This window comes from Corythoichthys intestinalis, chromosome 3 (assembly GCF_030265065.1).
Source record: "Corythoichthys intestinalis isolate RoL2023-P3 chromosome 3, ASM3026506v1, whole genome shotgun sequence".
NCBI lineage: Eukaryota > Metazoa > Chordata > Actinopteri > Syngnathiformes > Syngnathidae > Corythoichthys > Corythoichthys intestinalis.
Genome location: NC_080397.1, coordinates 32,411,354 through 32,429,427, shown reverse-complemented (window position 1 = coordinate 32,429,427; position 18,074 = coordinate 32,411,354). Strand labels below are relative to the sequence as shown.

The 18,074-nt window shown below is 39.4% G+C and overlaps 2 protein-coding genes across 4 annotated transcripts in view; one reads left to right on the top strand and one right to left on the bottom strand.

Annotated features, from left to right (window-relative positions):
- LOC130913151 (transmembrane protein 132D) overlaps positions 1-15,417 on the top strand; it is a 46,192-nt gene extending 30,775 nt beyond the window's left edge. Inside the window, exons 6-9 of the mRNA XM_057831510.1 lie at positions 5,959-6,164; positions 6,378-6,642; positions 7,291-7,482; positions 7,561-15,417. Of these exons, the coding sequence (XP_057687493.1) occupies positions 5,959-6,164; positions 6,378-6,642; positions 7,291-7,482; positions 7,561-8,826 (1,929 nt within the window). The 3' untranslated portion in view covers positions 8,827-15,417. The remainder of the gene's footprint in view (positions 1-5,958; positions 6,165-6,377; positions 6,643-7,290; positions 7,483-7,560) is intronic.
- The window catches only part of glt1d1 (glycosyltransferase 1 domain containing 1), a 33,435-nt gene continuing 24,991 nt past the window's right edge, over positions 9,631-18,074 (bottom strand). Inside the window, exons 7-11 of one of the 3 annotated variants that reach the window (XM_057831513.1) lie at positions 15,515-15,558; positions 15,034-15,154; positions 12,066-12,164; positions 10,321-10,445; positions 9,631-10,137 (exon numbers count right to left, since the gene is read on the bottom strand). In XM_057831513.1, the coding sequence (XP_057687496.1) occupies positions 10,107-10,137; positions 10,321-10,445; positions 12,066-12,164; positions 15,034-15,154; positions 15,515-15,558 (420 nt within the window). In that variant the 3' untranslated portion in view covers positions 9,631-10,106. Of the gene's footprint in view, positions 10,446-12,065; positions 12,165-15,033; positions 15,155-15,514; positions 15,559-18,074 lie in introns of all 3 variants that reach the window. The other 2 variants (XM_057831511.1, XM_057831512.1) reach the window with 2 other exon arrangements.

The window sequence follows — 18,074 nt, the reverse complement described above, 5'->3', positions numbered from 1 at the left end:
TTTGTTTGCTTTTACAGATACCAAACGTTTCCTGTAGTCCTTGACAAGGTTTGCACACACTGCAGCAGAGATTTTGGCCCACTCCTCAATGCAGATCTTCTCCAGAGCCTTCAGGTTTCGGGGCTGCTGCCAGGCAACACGGACTTTCAGCTCCCGCCATAGATTTTCTATCGGGTTCAGATCTGGTGACTGGCTAGGCCACTCCAGGATCTTAAGATGTTTCTTACGGGGCCACTCTTTAGTTGCCTTGGCTGTGTGCTCTGGGTCGTTGTCATGCTGGAAGACCCAGCCACGACCCATCTTCAGGGCTCTAACTGAAGGAAGGAGGTTGTCAGCCAAGTCCTGGTGATACATAGCCCCATCCATCCTCCCCTCAATACGGTGCAGTCGTCCTGTACCCTTGGCAGGGAAGCAGCCCCCAAAAAATGATCTTTCCTCCTCCATGTTTCACGGTTGGGATGGTGTTCTTGGGATTGTACTCATCCTTCTTTTTCCTCCAAACACGACGAGCCGAGTTTAGGCCAAAAAGTTCAATTTTGGTCTCATCCGACCACATGACCTTCTCCCATTGCTCCTCTGGATCATCCAGATGGTCAGTGGCAAACTTCAGACGTGTCTGGACATGCACTGGCTTCAGCAGCGGGACCTTGCGTGCGCTGTAGCATTTTAATCCATGACGGCGTAATGTGTTTCCGATGGTTTTCTTCGAGACTGTGATTCCAGCTCTCTTCAGGTCATTGACCAGGTCCTGCCGTGTAGTTCTGGGCTGATCCCTCACCTTCCTCATGATCAGTGATACCCCACGAGGTGAGATCTTGCATGGAGCCCCAGAACGAGGCAGACTGACCGTCAACTTGAACTTCTTCCATTTTCTAATAATCGCTCCAACAGTTCTTACCTTCTCACCAAGCTGCTTGCTTATTTTCCTGTAGCCCATTTCAGCCTTGTGCAGGTCTATTATTTTATACCTGATGTTCTTACACAACTCTTTGGTTTTGGCCATTGTGGAGAGGTTGGAGTTTGTTTGTTTGAGCATGTGAACAGGTGTCTTTTATACAGGTAACAAGTTCAAAAAGGTGCAGTTACTTCCGGTAATGAGTGGAGAACAGGAGGGGTTCTTAAAAAAGAACTAAGAGCCGAAATATTTACTAGTTGGTAATGTATCAAATACTTATTTAAAATTTATTATTTAAAAATTATACAATGTGATTTTCTGGATTTTTGTATTAGATTCCGTCCCTCACAGTTGAAGAGAACTTATGATACAAATTACAGACCTCTACATGGCTTGCAAGTGGGAAAACCAGCAAAATCGGCAGTGTATCAAATATTTGTTCTCCCCACTGTATGTGGGGGTGTAATCAGGACTATAACTTAATGCCCTTTTACCCCCTGACACAAACTTAAAAAATTACCTGACAGACAAATTGTACACTTTGTTCTTCAAATGAGTGCTGGGCCATGTGTGTAACCCCAAGGACAATAGTAGATAAATGTTCCAGCAAAGTCACCTTTTCTCTCAATTTCTTTTCTACTCAGTAAAGTAAACTGTTAGTCTGGCTTCAACAGCATCACCCATCAATCTCTTTCTCAATGAACAGCCGCTCAGCTAAATCGCTCAGCACAAATTACCTCGCAGCCTGCCACAAAGCTCTCATCCGGTGACTTTTACCTTTTATCCAGTGAACCTAGACATGGCTGACTGCCAAAAGCCGGCTTTTTTGACTGATGAAATTGAAAGTCGGGGCCCTGGACTGTAGGGTCACAATGTGTAATGATTTACATGAAAAAAAGTACAATGGAGCTGAGACTGAAGCAAATATACTGTACATTTTTGATGATAAAATATATTCTAAGGCTAAAGCACTTGTTTTATTGAATCCCTCAGCAGAATAAATTAAAAATAGACTTGCCTTATTAGCTTTCAATAAATACAACAGAAATAAAAGTGTTGGGCATTTACAGTGGGGTAAATAAGTATTTAGTCAACCACTATTTGTGCAAGTTCTCCCACTTGAAAATATTAGAGAGGCCTGTAATTGTCAACATGGGTAAACCTCAACCATGAGAGACAGAATGTGGAAAAAAAGAAAAAGAAAATCACATTGTTTAATTTTTAAAGAATTTATTTGCAAATCATAGTGGAAAATAAGTATTTGGTCAATACCAAAAGTTCATCTCAAAACTTTGTTGTTATGTACCCTTTGTTGGCAATAACGGAGCCCAAATGTTTTCTGTAACTCCTTACAAGCTTTTCACATACCGTTGTCTGTATTTTGGCCCATTCCTCCATGCAGATCTCCTCTAGAGCAGTGATGTTTTGGGGCTGTCGTTGGGCAACACGGACTTCTCACCCCGTGGCGTCAAAATGATAACAAGATCAGTGAGCAAAAATCACAGAACCACACGGTGGGACCTAGTGAATGACCTACAGAGAGCTGGGACCACAGTAACAAAAGCTACTATCAGTAACACAATGCACCGCCAGGGACTCAAATCCTGCACTGCCATACGTGTCCCCCTGCTGAAGAAAGTACACGTCCAGGCCCGTCTGCGGTTCGCTAGAGAGCATTTGGATGATCCAGAAGAGGACTGAGAGAATGTGTTATGGTCAGATGAAACCAAACAAGAACTTTTTGGTAGAAACACAGCTTCTCGTGTTTGGAGGAAAATTATGAATACTGAATTGCACCATACCCACTGTGAAGCATGGGGGTGGAAACATCATGCTTTGGGGCTGTTTTTCTGCATAGGGACCAGGACGACTGATCTGTGTAAAGGAAAAAATGAATGGGGCCATGTATCGAGAGATTTTGAGTGAAAATCTCCTTCCATCAGCAAGGGCATTGAAGATGAGACGTGGTTGGGTCTTTTAGCATGACAATGATCCCAAACACACAGCCAGGGCAACAAAGGAGTGGCTTCGTAAGAAGCATTTCAAGGTCCTGGAGTGGCCTAGCCAGTCTCCAGATCTCAACCCCATAGAAAATCTGTGGAGGGAGTTGAAAGTCCGTGTTCCCCAACGACAGCCCCAAAACATCACTGCTCTAGAGATCTGCATGGAGGAATGGGTCAAAATACCAGCAACAGCATGTGAAAAGCTTGTGAATAGTTACAGAAAACGTTTGGCTTCTGTTATTGCCAACAAATGGCACATAACACAGTATTGAGATGAACTTTTGGTATTGACCAAATACTTATTTTCCACCGTGATTTGCAAATAAATTCTTTAAAAATCAAACAATGTGATTTTCTGTTTTTTTTTTCACATTGTCTCTCATGGTTGAGGTTTACCCATTTTGACAATTACAGGCCTCTCTAATATTTTCAAGTGGGAGAACACAATTAGTGGTTGACTAAATACTTATTTGCCCCACTGTATATTTTCCTTATTTTCATGAATGGATTCACTGATGACTATGGCATGTGCTTTAAGTAACATACATTTCTTATCATTTAGAAGCGTCAATTGTAAAATGAGAGGATTATGCATCAATGTAAACAGGAGGTCTGTGCATTAAATCAACCCACACTTTACAAGCTGGCCAGACAGCAGCTCCACAACATATTATTTAATCTTTTAATTCTACCATCTTAAATGGATGTTTTATTTCTTCTGGAGTGTCTGAAGAATATCAAATGTGCTGGCAATAAATGGAAAGGATTTGTAAAACAAAACAAAGAACAATAAATTGCATTGCATACGTTATGTTGCCCTCCACATGCATTTGAACTGCGAGGCAATTTCCTATTTTTTTTTGCTGTAGATTAAAAATACTAGTGTTTGATACAGTGGCAGAACATACAGTTCTTATCATTTAGAAGAGTCAATTGTAAAATGGAAGGATTATGCATCAATGTAAACAGGAGTTGTGTGCATTAAATCAACCCACATGGATTGTTGTTTAAAGCTTAGTGTAGCTCTCACTTTACCAGCTGGCCAGACAACAGCTCCACAATATATTATTTAATCTTCTAACTCTATCACCTTAAATGGATGTGTTTTATTTCTGCTTCAGTGTCTGAAGAATTTCAAATCTGCTGGCCATAAACAGAAAGGATTTGTACAATAAAAAAAAAAAAAGAACAATAAATTTCCATACGTTACGTTGCCCTCTACATGCAGTAGTGTTTGATACAGTGGCAGAAGAGGTGTGAACAGGGCCCAGGTGCGATAAGCATAAACGGGTCCTCCTCGAGTGGACCGTCCAACAGTGAGGGTGCTAGTGGACATTTATTTGCGGTCCCCTCCACATGTGGGACCGCATGTGTGTGGGTGTGTGTGTGTGTGGAGGGGTGGGGGGTGCAAGCGAATATTTTTTTGCAGGCGCCTCCAGACAACTGGCCAAGCATAGAGATATTTTAACACTATATTACAGGTCCACGCATTATCTTACCCTTCTGTTTGACCCTGCCCTCGCCCAACCACGGCCACTTTACGCCCGCAAAGGCCCGGTCGCACCCCCAGCGCCCTAAGGTCCGCCCCTGGTTTGATATAAAAGCTAAATATGACAGCAAATATGGACATTTTAATTTAGTTTCAGGGGATGTTTTTGATAAGTCAAATTAACAAGTGGTACTTCAGTTCACTTGTGTGATTAATCATGATGATCATGGTGTGACTCATCAATTTACATCAAGGTTGGCCTGAAATTGCTAGATTCATTTTCGAAAAAATATTTTCCGATGTTATGATTTCCAGTAAAACCATGTCTTTCAGTCTGAAAAACATGAGACGCAATTAAAAAGCAAACTTCGATTTATGACACAAAACCCCCAATGGGTGCTGTTATTGTTGACAGAATGAGATTGTGACTAAGAAGGGTGGGCGGGCGCCACATTAAAATGTATTCCATTTCAAATGATGTTTTCAAGTGGTTTTTAAATGTGACTCCGAGTTGAGTTTAAGCGTGAAGCTCTTTGTTGACATTCTCGTTAAAAAGAAGAAATGAACAAAGTGTCCCTGAATATGGATGAATGGATCACTGCACTCACAATGAATTAAAATATGAGGCCTCCATACAACTAGAAACACTAAAAAAAACTCAATTCTTGTCTATTGATCCATGCTTGCATTAGGAATTCTCCGTCACTGTCACACTATAAATGCACTGCTTGGATGGAATTCATGCATGAGATTATTTGTCAGGAAGTTAGGCCATAGCACGATGACGCATGGTGATGTGGTCATTTGAAAGCTTTAGCTGTGGACACGGGTGCAGGATGATTCTGAAATGCACTGATGATCCTCTCCAAAATAACGTGCACATGGCAGCACATCGTGTAGCCAAGTGCTGGTTTCGTGCAAATAAGAGTGAGATTTGCTATTTGTATTCCTCCTTAGGCTATCAGTCAAAGTCACATTATTTTCTTTCCACTCCTGTGTGCATTTCCAGAGGCTGGTGACTGAATTTAAATGCAGCGTTATAATTATCCAGTTTGTTGCGAGTAGTGGCTGTGGAGAGGACTGACGAAATGCTCCTGATTGCCGTCTTGAGAGTGTCCAAACGATCCTTCGGTTTTAGCTTCAACTTAGCAAGGTCACTTTTGAAATCATCGTGTAATGAATGCACTGGGTTGTGAAGAACTGATGCTTAGCTCTGTACCACATGATATTTTGATTAACATAAAACCGCAATGCCACGTCTTCATAAAGCTTTGAAGCGTTGATCATCGCAGTAGTTTATTACAACTAACTGACATCACCAATGTAATAAACACAGTGTGGAACTCCCATAAAGGCATGTGTTGTGGACAGAATGGACCATTTGTTGAAACAATTGACATTTATGGGACTATGTGATCATGTTTGTCACTAGTTAATTGACAAATATAACCCTTATTGACAACTTAATTCTGGCTATAGATGCAGTTAAAGCGCCAAGATGTACCTGGACAAACCCTTTAAAATAATCAAGGGCATGATAATGATCCAGTATCGCTATTTTTCTTCTTCAGGTCTCGGACAGGTGTGACTATGTTTTTTTAGATGGCAAAGAGACAAAAGGCAAAGTCAAGATGGTAGTAAATTTCACCTACAGCTACCTCAGTGCTCAACTTGAGTTGAATGTGTGGATGCCCCGACTTCCCCTCCAGATAGAGGTGTCAGATACAGAACTGAGCCAAATCAAAAGCTGGAGGGTCCCTATACTAACTTCCAAAAGGTGGGTTGCAAATATTTGCAAATTAAAGCCAAACTTGTTTGCTTTTTGACTAATTTGTATCGTTTAAAATCTGGGAAATAGGACGTAAAATGTCCTCGAATTCTGGGATGACCATATGCTTTTGCTCTTACTGCAAGTTGAATAATGTCTGCAACTAAAAGAAAATTTTGTGATCAAAGATATCTAATACGGTGTGTGTTTTCTTTGTTTCAGATCTGGCTGGAAGAGTGACGCTGACGATAAAAAGGGAAAGGGCTGCACGCTGCAGTTTCAGCACGCCCTGGTGCGTGTGCTAACCCACTTTGCGGCCGAGCAGGCGGACCCTCGGGAGCCTAAGGCATATTTCCTAGGCTCTGACTGGCAGGTGGATGTAACAAGACTGGTTCGATACTTTATGAAAGTAGAAGACTCCCGTGTTGCAAGGCTACAGGCGGGGAGGGTGCTATCAGGTCGAGACATTGGGACCACAGCCATCCAGGTAACTATCTTTAAGTGTCAGTGATACTGCTCTGATTAAATTTCAGATCCTAGAAGGTTTTTTTAAAAGTGTTTTAATGTGGTTGGTGTCATTCTGCATACTGTAAAAATGGAGGCCTACTGAGCAGCATTTTCAAACTGAATAATTCTGGTATCTTTCACTTAGTTTGCACAAAGAAAAGTCATTCGTAAACCATTACATTTTGATCCTCCATGCAGTATTTACGGAAAGGCGAAAAGCAAAAGTAAGCTTAAAGTAGAGCAACATTCCCGAACTGAAACAGCTGTTCTAGTGGCTTATGCAAATGGAATTAAAAGGGGCGACTGAGAGCAGACAGGACCACATCAAGTCAATTACAAAGTTGGGATTATGCATGCCAGATAGTTGCTCATTCCTAGAAGAGATGTTTACAACAGAATCCTGCATTCACATTTGAAGATACTGTATTGCTCTTTTCAAATAGGCTTCTCACTGACCAGGCATACTATCGTTTGACAATACATTACATTGTAAGCTCCGTTCAACTAATCACTAATGACTTAAATAGAATGTACTAACAACTCAATATACTAACACTGCAATGCGTTTCGAGCCTGATGTAACAAACTAGTCGTTACACTTACTGTATGTGTCATTGTTCTGTGGCAGGTGTTTTCTCCACTTTCTGACACAATTCTGGCGAAAACAACGGTAAAAGTCACAGATGAAAAAGTGACCATTACCGAACTGGGAGTCCAGATGGTTGCAAGTCTTTCAATGACCCTACAGCTCAGTCCCGGAAGCAACAGGGCCATTGTAGCAACCACAACCACACAGGAAGTTTTGCGCTTGCCAAAACAGGTTACATCACCATCAACTTAACCCCACGATGAACAATTTTTTTTTTTTCAAAACATAATAACAATTTCTTCTTATTAGGAAGCCATGGTCAGCGCATGGGTCCAGTTCAGTGATGGCAGCCAGACACCACTTGACATTTACGATCCTGCTTTTTACCGTGTGATGGTATCATCCCTGGATCAAGGCGTGGTGTCGGTACGCGGCACCCCTCCAGCTGTGGTGGCAGAAGGGGAGGGCGAAGGAGTTCTGGTCCGAGTGGAAATGTCTATTTGTGAGACCTGCCAAAAGTCCAAACGCAAAAGTACTGTTGCTGTGGGCAATGGGAGTCTTAAGGTCAAGTTTCAGGCCAAAGGCCGACGACCAGACAGCAGCACTGGCAGCAAAACCACAGAAAAAAAGAATAATGGTGGCTTCAGAAATGATGGAGGAGAGATGGAGAGTGACAGGAAGGTTCCGTCACCACGCATCACAGCATCGGCGAGAGATGAGAACCCTTTGGGAAAGACCACAATCGGATCTACAGAATGGACCTTTATTACCAGCGGGAGCCTTGGGGGTGTGGGGAAACCAGGTACTTCGGGAAGCAGTCCCACCAGCACGGTCAATATAAGAATGGGCAGCCCTGGTGGCAGCAGTAAAGCATATGGCTCTGATAATATGATAGTGGACAAGGTTCAACTTACAAGCACTGTGAAGGCTCCGGGTAACCTGGTCAACTCCAACAATTTTCCGACTAAAATTGTCATGCCTGGACAGGAGTCAGTGGAGGTTGAGATCAGTAGCGAGGAAGATATTTTGACAAACAGGCCCCTTACAGACTTAGAGATTGGTATGTATGCTTTATTAGGGGTCTTTTGCTTGGCCATCATGGTATTTCTTGCCAATTGTATATCATATGTTGTCAAGTTCAGACATAAAAAGTCTCCTTCAAATGGTCAGGAGCCCACAGGTCACAGGCATGACTGGGTGTGGCTTGGTACAGACGCTGAACTAGTGATGAGCGTCCCGGGAAGTCCGGTTCAACATGACTCACAGACTATGACCACTGTGATAGACATTGGGCCTGGCAAAACTACTTCACTCCCCAGAAGGCCCAGTTGCTTGGCATCAGTCACGGACTCTCCAATTAGTTGTGTGGGATCCTTCAGGAGCAAATCAATACCCACAGAGTCCCTCCACTCACCAACCAGCAAAAGGAAGCGAGTCCACTTCACCACCTTTTCTACATTGGAGCATCAGCATTCACAAAGGGAGAATGGACATGGTATCCACTGGGTAGGGAAGGAAGACAGTCATGAGGGGGGACCCCAAGTACCCATTGCACAGCTTCGAGATGGCTTATAATAGTGAGTCTGATCCGATTTTACAATGCAGGCTTTGATCACCTCAATGCCTTGGTTGACTTTGTCTCAAAATAGGAATACAAAAAAAAAAAAAAAAAAAAGAACCCTCTTCATTACCTGTCAAGGCCTTTTAGATGAACTGTACCCTAATGTATAATATTGTAGAAATGAGCCAATGTCAAACTTTAAACGTTGATAAAGCCACCAAATGCTATGCCGCATGTAGATAACAATTTCTTTAAATGTTTGCACTTCCTGACCAACCTACACTGTCATTGAAGCGCTTATAAAACTATTGTTACAAAGTCCACAAGTGTTTTAAATTCATATGCTCGTTACATGTAGTGCTTTTCTAATAAGCAGGAGCCAAATTGTTATTTTCTTAACCTGTTGTAAATTTGAAATGTATTTGTTTATTTTATTTTTTTTTTAAATTATTATCCTTTCCTACAGATTCTTACCTACTGATGAACTATTTTTTATTTTCATACTCAGCTTTTTGCAAAAGATACAACCTGATGAAGTCTTTATGATGGAGGTTATATGCGGTATGAGGTGCATTATGTGAAAATGTGTTCTTAATGTGCAAATGTTTCCATGTTTTTTAATACAGAATGCTACTAGAGGGGAAAATACAACCCAATGCGGTCTATAAATGTTGTGAACAATGTTGAAAGAAAAAAATGTATGTTGATAAATTAATACCTCTGCAGGCAAATCAAAAATGACCCTCTTTTAATCTTTGCAAAGAACAATTTTTAACGGAAAAAAGTTTGTTTTTTTTCTTTTAAATGTAGCAGATTACACTATGTTACAGTAAATTGGAGTATATGTATATATTTTTATTGATGGAACAAAAGTATGTAGAGTATGTCTAAGCAGAAAATGAATTCTTACTCTACAAGCAGGCAACAGTGGGTGCACAGACAAAAAAACACAAATTTGAAAGAGCTAATTCAACACCTCGAATTATGAGAGAAAATAGCACACCAACATTTAACATGTATTTATTTGAAATAAATAGTGTTGCAAATCATAAAATCCATTACTGTAGCAAACAAACATTTTGCTGTTGTATTGCATCACAGTTATCCCTTTGGATCCAAGCACCAATAAAACATTTTGCTACACCATGACGCCAAGTTATTGCAAACATTACAGCAGCGTTTATTAGGAATACCCGTATGTCCACCAGTGAAATATATAATTACTACTCAGTTTTTGGTAAAGTTTCCCAAGAGTCCCCAAATCCAGCTCCATCAACAGTGTTAAACTCATTCACTACCAGCCCCTCCAGTAATAGTGGATCTGTCTTTCAACACAAACAATGGCAGTGAATGAGCTAAAAATCTTGGCTCACTGTGATGTGATACAAAATAGACAAAAGACTTGTACCCGACCAAAATGCATCTAAAAATATTCAAATTTATGTGGAAATTCCCGAAGTAAACAGAGGAGTTATGAAATGCGGTCTTAGTGCAGCGTGTCCACCAACCTCTGGTACGTTTCTCTCTCTTGTTTTAGGCTGTGATGCTTCACCACGTAGACTTTAGCATCCCGTATCACTCTCTCTCTTAGCTCATGATCTGACAACAGCCTCTGAGACTGATGTACAAATTCCTGGCAGGAATAAAGGCAAAATTAATCTCATTTCCTGCCAAATGCCCCTTGAAGACTGCCATTGAAGTTGCCCGAAGAGGTGTTTAAGGCAGAAAGCCATATTACAACACATGAGAGTAGAATGCAGATAAAAGTATTTGCATTGATAAGTAAATACTTCAAAAGGAAGGATCTATTTGGAGCTCCAGGCCCAACTCAAGTCCAATGGACTTTTTCAGTTTAGCCTATAATGGCTGTCACTTCTAATTTTCAACTGAAGAATAGAAAAAAACAAAGCAACCAACTTTGTAGAGCATCACCCACCATCTGTTACAGAGACCTGCTGGGTGGGAGAGTGAGGATGAAAATTAGACTAATTACTGTAAAACGTGATCAATGCTTATTGAAGGCCCTATCATTTGACATATGTTGCATTCAATGGACCTAATACAAAGTAGTTAGGCAAAAACAGCTGAAAGCCCCCCCCCCCCCCCCCCCCAACCCCCCTACAACTACCACCCATAGTAAGGATTTACCTCATATCATTGTTTTTATTGTATATCACACTGGGACATAGAATCTCCAGCAATGCTGAATCCACAATTCAAATGTCTTTGGATTTATTCTATTTCCAATCCCAATTTAGCTTTGCTGTATCTGTCTGTATTACACAAATTACAATAGAAGTATACACTGAGTGAAAATGGCTGAAGTTGAGAGCCTGTCAGATTATATAAAAAAGAGAGACACTCATGGCAATTTGTTGCTTCAGTGCAGCTTGCTACCAGTGAATACTTTAGTGCGATGGCAGCTGTATTTTTGGGACAAAGTTTCTGCAGTAAAATTTGCAGTTACATATGAGAAGTTAAAATTAGGGCTGCAGCTATCGATTATTTAAGTAATCGATTAATCTACCAACTAGATAGTTCAAATAATCGAGTAATTGGATTAGGAACATGTATTGCGTTGCAGATTAAATTGTAGGAGATGTAAAAGAAAGGCTTTCTAATGTTGCTTTTTCAAAAGAGCATTAAATGCGAATACAAAATAAAATTCCCAAGTGTTTTATCAAACTAGTCAGAATTGCACTTTCATTTCACAAGAGCAATAAATGCATTTCAAGATGAATTGAAATACCTGTGCTTAGCCTCAAACTGTATAAAAAAATAACAAAATGAGGACCAAAGTACAGCAAAAGAACAAATGGCTAACTTGCATAGCAAAACATTTTTTTTTTTTTACAATGCTCTTAACAAATCGTTCAAACACATATTCCCACAAAAAAAATTTCAATTTATCTCTAAACTAAATTATGAATTCATAAACAAACATATTAGCTCAAACAGAAATTTACAACCTTATGTTTGTCTTAACAGGGAGCCAGCCATGTTGGATGAGTTATGTCATATTCACTGTTGCCACTACAGGGCAGTGTATCCACGCAAAGTAATAAAACTAAATCCAAAAACTTACAAAACAAACCATTACAACGCCACTCTAATTAAATAAATCCTCAAAGCAGCAAAATTTGATTCAAAGCTTTTTTTCTAATTGAATTACTCGAGTTCATCGATCAATCGTTGCAGCACTAGTTAAAATTAAAGCCTAACAGAGTACGTAATCAGTGACCTTGCTGTATACCTCAGGGGAAGAGTATAGCAGACCATTGACCTCATGTTGTACTACAGCTTTATTTCCTGGTATGTCTCTGGCCACCACAGGTAGTCCCAGATCCATTGCCTGTTGAAGAATAGAATACTGTTTTAAATGGAACTGATGACACAACCTACAAATCCCATAACACAGTGCAACGGCTTAAACGCTTTGTATCTTGGTTAGAGTAGAACAAATCTGTGTGAGCACTGAGCAGCTGTTCTGTGATGAAAATTAACACGTCATCGCATAACAGTCATGAGCTCACAGATGAACACCTGCAGTCCATCCTGAGAGGCTCAACAAAATACAACCATACCCAAAACATAAATGACCACTGCCAAGAAAACATGCAAAGTATCAATTACTGACTAAATAGGAGCTAAGAAACATAAAGGCTTTAAATTTTTAGTAAATGTTATTTTGACCTGTTCATATTTTTTGCTTCATGGATTTTTTTCAGATATTTTTATGGTGAGCAACATTTAGTTTTGGTCAGTTGAAAAAAATATTTATCCTTTTCAGTCCTTGAAAAATTGTTTTTTTGTAGTGTGACAAAAGAACACTAACTAGGACCTAACTGCTTTAGAAACGGAATGAATTTATGTATACAGGTAGTCCCCGGGTTACGATGTACTTGTGATTTCGACTTTACGACGCCGGAGTCTCATCCACCATTTTAGCCTGGATCGATCAACACTGAGATGACGCAGACATCAACGGGGTCATGTCCACCTAGTATAATGTCCGGGACTTAAATGGGGCATGTATGAAAGGAGCCGGTTAATTCCTGGGTAACAGCACGACGGCTGATAAAGTACAGTAAATATTATGGTGGGTTTATCTTCATTTCCTCTTCCTTCGCAGTAAGACAAAAAGTGGTAAACAATCATCGCGATTATCAACATGGCAAACTGGAAAGACAACAAAATTAAACTGAAAACATAACAAAATTCAATTGCTACTGGATCTTGCAGCCGAGGAAGAGGCAGTGCATTTTCCATCTTTGAAAATGTGTGGTTTATTTTGTTGCGAATGCTGACCAAAAATGTCCGGGTTAGAAAATCCCGTTCCCAACCCTCCCTCATCCCCCTCCCTAACGAGTTACCAAGTCCGAAAGTGTCTAACCCGGGAAATTCCCGGTGCATCGGTACAAAAAAATAAAATAAAATAGAAAAAAAAATAAACAAAACCTGATACAACAACACATTTAACACAACTATTCCTCCACCTAGTATTGTAAGGAATGTTCTTGATCTATGTGCAGCACCTTTAATTCACTTTACAAGGCGTACTCACATCATCATTGAAGCAGACACATGAACCGGGAAGCGCAGAACGGTAAATAAAAGCACGAGGAGTTTCCAAAATAAAAGTTAAAGAAAATTAAATTAAATGAATTAAACGGCTAAACTATTAAACAAGTTGAAGAACGCGTAACAGAAAGAATGCATATACATTATACAACCAGGTAAAACATTTAAAAAAAAAAAAAAAAAAAAAAAAAAGACTCTTTGCACATTAATAATCAAAGTCAACCCTAGGTGAGTGACCCGGTTAAATGAGCCAATCTCCTCTCCCACCTCCTTCTCTTTTTGAAGTTGTGTGCAGATAGGAACTGCGGTCTGCAGGGGGTGTCAGTGAAACGCCAATTATAATAGTAGACAATTAACTCGCATTCATTTCACCTCGTGTGCATGCGTTCCTAGCAATGCGCGTGCGACCGCCCCACCTGACCGTGCCAGGAACCGCCACCGAGTACAGTTACAGTATCTTATTTTTTACCTTATTTTTATTAATATGACATATAATACATATAATACATGTCTTTGGATAGTTATTTTGAGATTTAGGGGCGTAAAAATTCGGGTTAAGTCATCAGCGTAAGAACGTTCGTAACCCGGGGACTACCTGTATATGTGGAGTTCTTATATAAAATTTATATGGATTAAAATAAAAGTGATTGAAAATGTATGTTTTTATAACCATTCCACTCTACTACTCTATCATGGACATTTAAATGCCTATCATGGACAACATGCCCAAAGAACACCGGCAAAAATAAATATTATTTTAATAGAAATGAAATCTGCAGTTGAATCCAAAAAAGCCCCCATACACAGTGAAATAAAATGCATCTTGTCAATATCTTGCCCATTTGACTGAGAGGCCTTGAGGCAGGTCGCTAAGCTTCTATCCCGTTTTCAGGGAAAGTCCATGCGTAAGGAAAGCTGTAATGAATGATTAAAATGCAAATCCACGCAGTGCACATTAGGCATTAAATGCAGCAGTGTCACATGAAGGTGACACGTTATCTGGGTTATACAGTGAAACTGTCATGGTTAATTTGATATTAAAGAATTTGATATTTCCAATAGGGATGTCCTGATAGCATATTTTTGCACCTGACTCCGAGTCAGCTGATTTTGAGAATCTGATGATACCGAGTCCCGATCAGATACAGATATTTTTAAAATTAAAAACCCTATACTTGTCACCTGATACCGATCCACTGAAAAATGGCCAAATAAGATCAGGGACGTCCCTAATTTCCAACAAAATATAGTTTACATTTGTGCGTAACATAAACTTTGTTATGCTACACAACGTTATGCTGAGTGTATTAATTCAAGTGGCATTTCAACAGCGAACCTAATTACAAATATGTGAGCAAGGAGAACTTTTGGAATAATCCCTATAATTTGATTACTTTAGCTCCTTCAGAATTTAGAATGTGTGTCAGCTCATGCCTTCAGCAGATTGTTGAGACAAACACGCGAACATAGTAATCCAACCTTAAGCATACAATGGATTGTCTTAAGTGTGTTTAGAAGAGATAAAAAGGATTTGCAAGTTTGCTGGATCATCACAAGTGTTACTTTTGATTGTGTATTAGATAATGTTATTTTGTCTTCATCACATTATTTGTGGCCCATTTACATTTTAAAATGTTTACCTCCAAGATGGCTGCCGACATGCCCTCTGAAACGGAACTGTTGACCAATGCAAAACACCTTTTCATAGCAGCGTGGAGCTCCGGCTGGCTCATTTCCCGGGCTAAGAAGACCCCTGCTGTTCTGTTAGAAGTAATGACAAAACTCAATTCTGGTGTGACTCAGGGCTCACAAAGGCGTAAAAGATGGCGAGCAGCAGCGACAAGCTAAAGGCAAGAAACACTGCGCTACTCCTGACATTAACATGAAGTTCAGGTGAAGTTCTAACCACAGAGCAACAAATTTGTTGTGGTGAAAGATGTGAAAAAGTATATCTGATATTTGCCATTCACTTCATATTTGCTTAATTCAGTTTTATCTGCTATTTCAAATAACATTTTAGGTGGAGGAGGAACAAAGCAGCTTCTTGAACAGCTTCCCAAGTTTTTTTTCATAGAATGTGTGCAGTTGCACACATTCATTGCAAATCAAATGGGCACTTACCTCTTCACAACAGCTTCGACTTCATCAGTAAGCACAGGATCGATCTGGGGGAGAGAAAAACTTCATTATCATTAAGAATGTAAAGAAACCCAACTAAATGATGACACAATTGATGACTCTACAGAAAGCAAATCATTTTCTGAAAATCCCGTCTTTTTTAGAGATTGGGGTCAGGGTAGGGTGGATGGCCAATCTGATTAATTGAAATGTGGGATTTGAGTGCATTAGCTCAGAAAAGTCAAATATCAATTTAGGTCAAAGATGTTGCCAAGCATGCTTTTTTCCATTGAAGCACATGCCTTGTTTAGTTAAGTCAAAACAAGTGTGTTGACATTTAAGAATATAAACAACATTTTGGTATCCTACAATTTGGGATTCAGTTATAGTCGTGCCAGAAATTGGATCATAGTGTTTATAATCTATTCTGCTGATCAATAAATGTTCCTCCAGCTGTAGTTTGTGGCACAATTAAGAGTGAAATTTGTCATTATTGACAAAGTGACCTGATTTTTTTCTCCTTTGGATTTACAGTGCAACACGGCATCTTAAAGCTTGTATCTTAGAAACAGCCACTGTTTTAAAAAATCCAGCTGATCTCATTAATTCATGTTGGGAATGCTTAATTTGACTTGACTTTGAGTGCCCAAAACAAACATGGACAGATGTGACAACTGTACAAACCGGTTTCTTTTAATAAAATGTATACTTTTAAGTTTCACAAAGAAACCAACAAACAACCTTCCGCTGTGATTCAGGCGTGTTGAGATGAATCATGCATCTCTGCTTCAAATGAATCGTTTATCAAAGGGAAACAATGCAAAGAAGAGCATTGCAATAGGAGACAGTGGATAAGCCCTTGGCCATGTCTAATAGTGTTGTTTTCAAGAAGCGAAACAACTTTTACTTGACACTGGTTTGGAACAGAGAACAGTCACGGATGTCCTGTATACTGATGTCATATAAAAAAGGTTTGGTCGAAAATGAAGGCAGTGAAAAATTGAATGGTCAACCCAAAATGAAATTGGGGCGAAATAGAGCATCTTAAGTGATTTCTTCTTTCAGTTAAAGATGCATGACTTTGCGATTATATAAAATTCAGGAAACATATATATATATATATATATATATATATATATATATATATATATATATATATATATATTACTAATCTAGCATCTATTAATTCACAAAAACATTTTGGAACACCTAAATTCATTATTAAAGTACAAATAAACATGTAAATAACAATAATAAATCACAATATTTTTTACTAAAGTACAAATAAACACGTATATAACAATAATAAATCAAACACATAAACAATGAGGTCAAATGCTGATAGCATTAACTAGTTCAAAAGAATGGAATGTAAACAGATTCAGAACACTGACTTCGCCTTTCCAACATCATTAAAAACAATACTTAAAAAAAAAAAAAAAATGTCAAGCATTAATTTTATAGTATACTACTATATATAATAGTATTATAATAATTATAATTATAATAATTATATTATTCAGTGTCAATCAGATTTTTCATCAATGATGTCATGAGATAAACTCCAGAAATCGTTATTTATATGTTGACATGATGTGCTTTTATTTTGAAATGTTCACCGGAAGTGCGTTTGCTAAACCGCTAACCGTAAGCTTTACACTCCGCAAAAAAGTGCACTTTTCGTCATTGCATGTGATGTCAGTAATAGATTTTTTTTTTTTTTTTTCGTTTGCAAATGCTATTAACCAGCGATTTACATGTTTGAAGTGTCACCTTTTAACCGCAAGTTTGCGTTTTGGAGGACACTGCCAATGCTTATTCATTCATTCATTCATTCAGCAAGCTAAGGTTAGAGGTTGTCGTTTTCTCAATGTAGCAATGCTATCCTTTAATATAGATGTGTTTTCTAATTTTGTCAGTCTGAACTTTAATTATACGGCGTGTAATTACCAACAAACATCTGTGAAAGGAACGGGAGTGTGCCATCAACACGCACGTGTACACGGTGCACAAATGAATGCGCACGCACACACGCCCGCGACGATAAAACGCAGCCGTGAAAACCACCCTCATTTTTATTTACCGTGTGATCAAATGAATTATTGCATATCGCGACAGGCTTAGCAACTTCAATAAAAAAATTAGTTTGTTAGTTAGATGGACTTATGATCTGCCAGCTTGTTGTCTCCTGTCGTCCTCCAAAATTACAACTGGGTGACGGCGTTTTAGGTGTTCATTCACGGCTGACGTGCAACCTGGTATGCAAGCTTGGCATTGAAAAGACAGGACACAAAAGTGTACCCTCCTTTGTTTCGTGGAAATAAGTCAATGTTTTGGCCACTCTGGTGCGCTTTTTTGGCTTTGTGCTCTTTTCCCCGCTTGCAATCCGTGCGCCCGCCGTTCTCATCTTTCCACGCATATATTATTTTGACCCTTTATTAACTGTCGATGGGATGTTGTGCTCGTCGACGCATTTACGTCATCAATGACGTAGAGTACGTCGGCTAGTTGGGACAGCTCTACTGCTTACATGTGAAATTATGGTGAATCCATTTACTGTTTA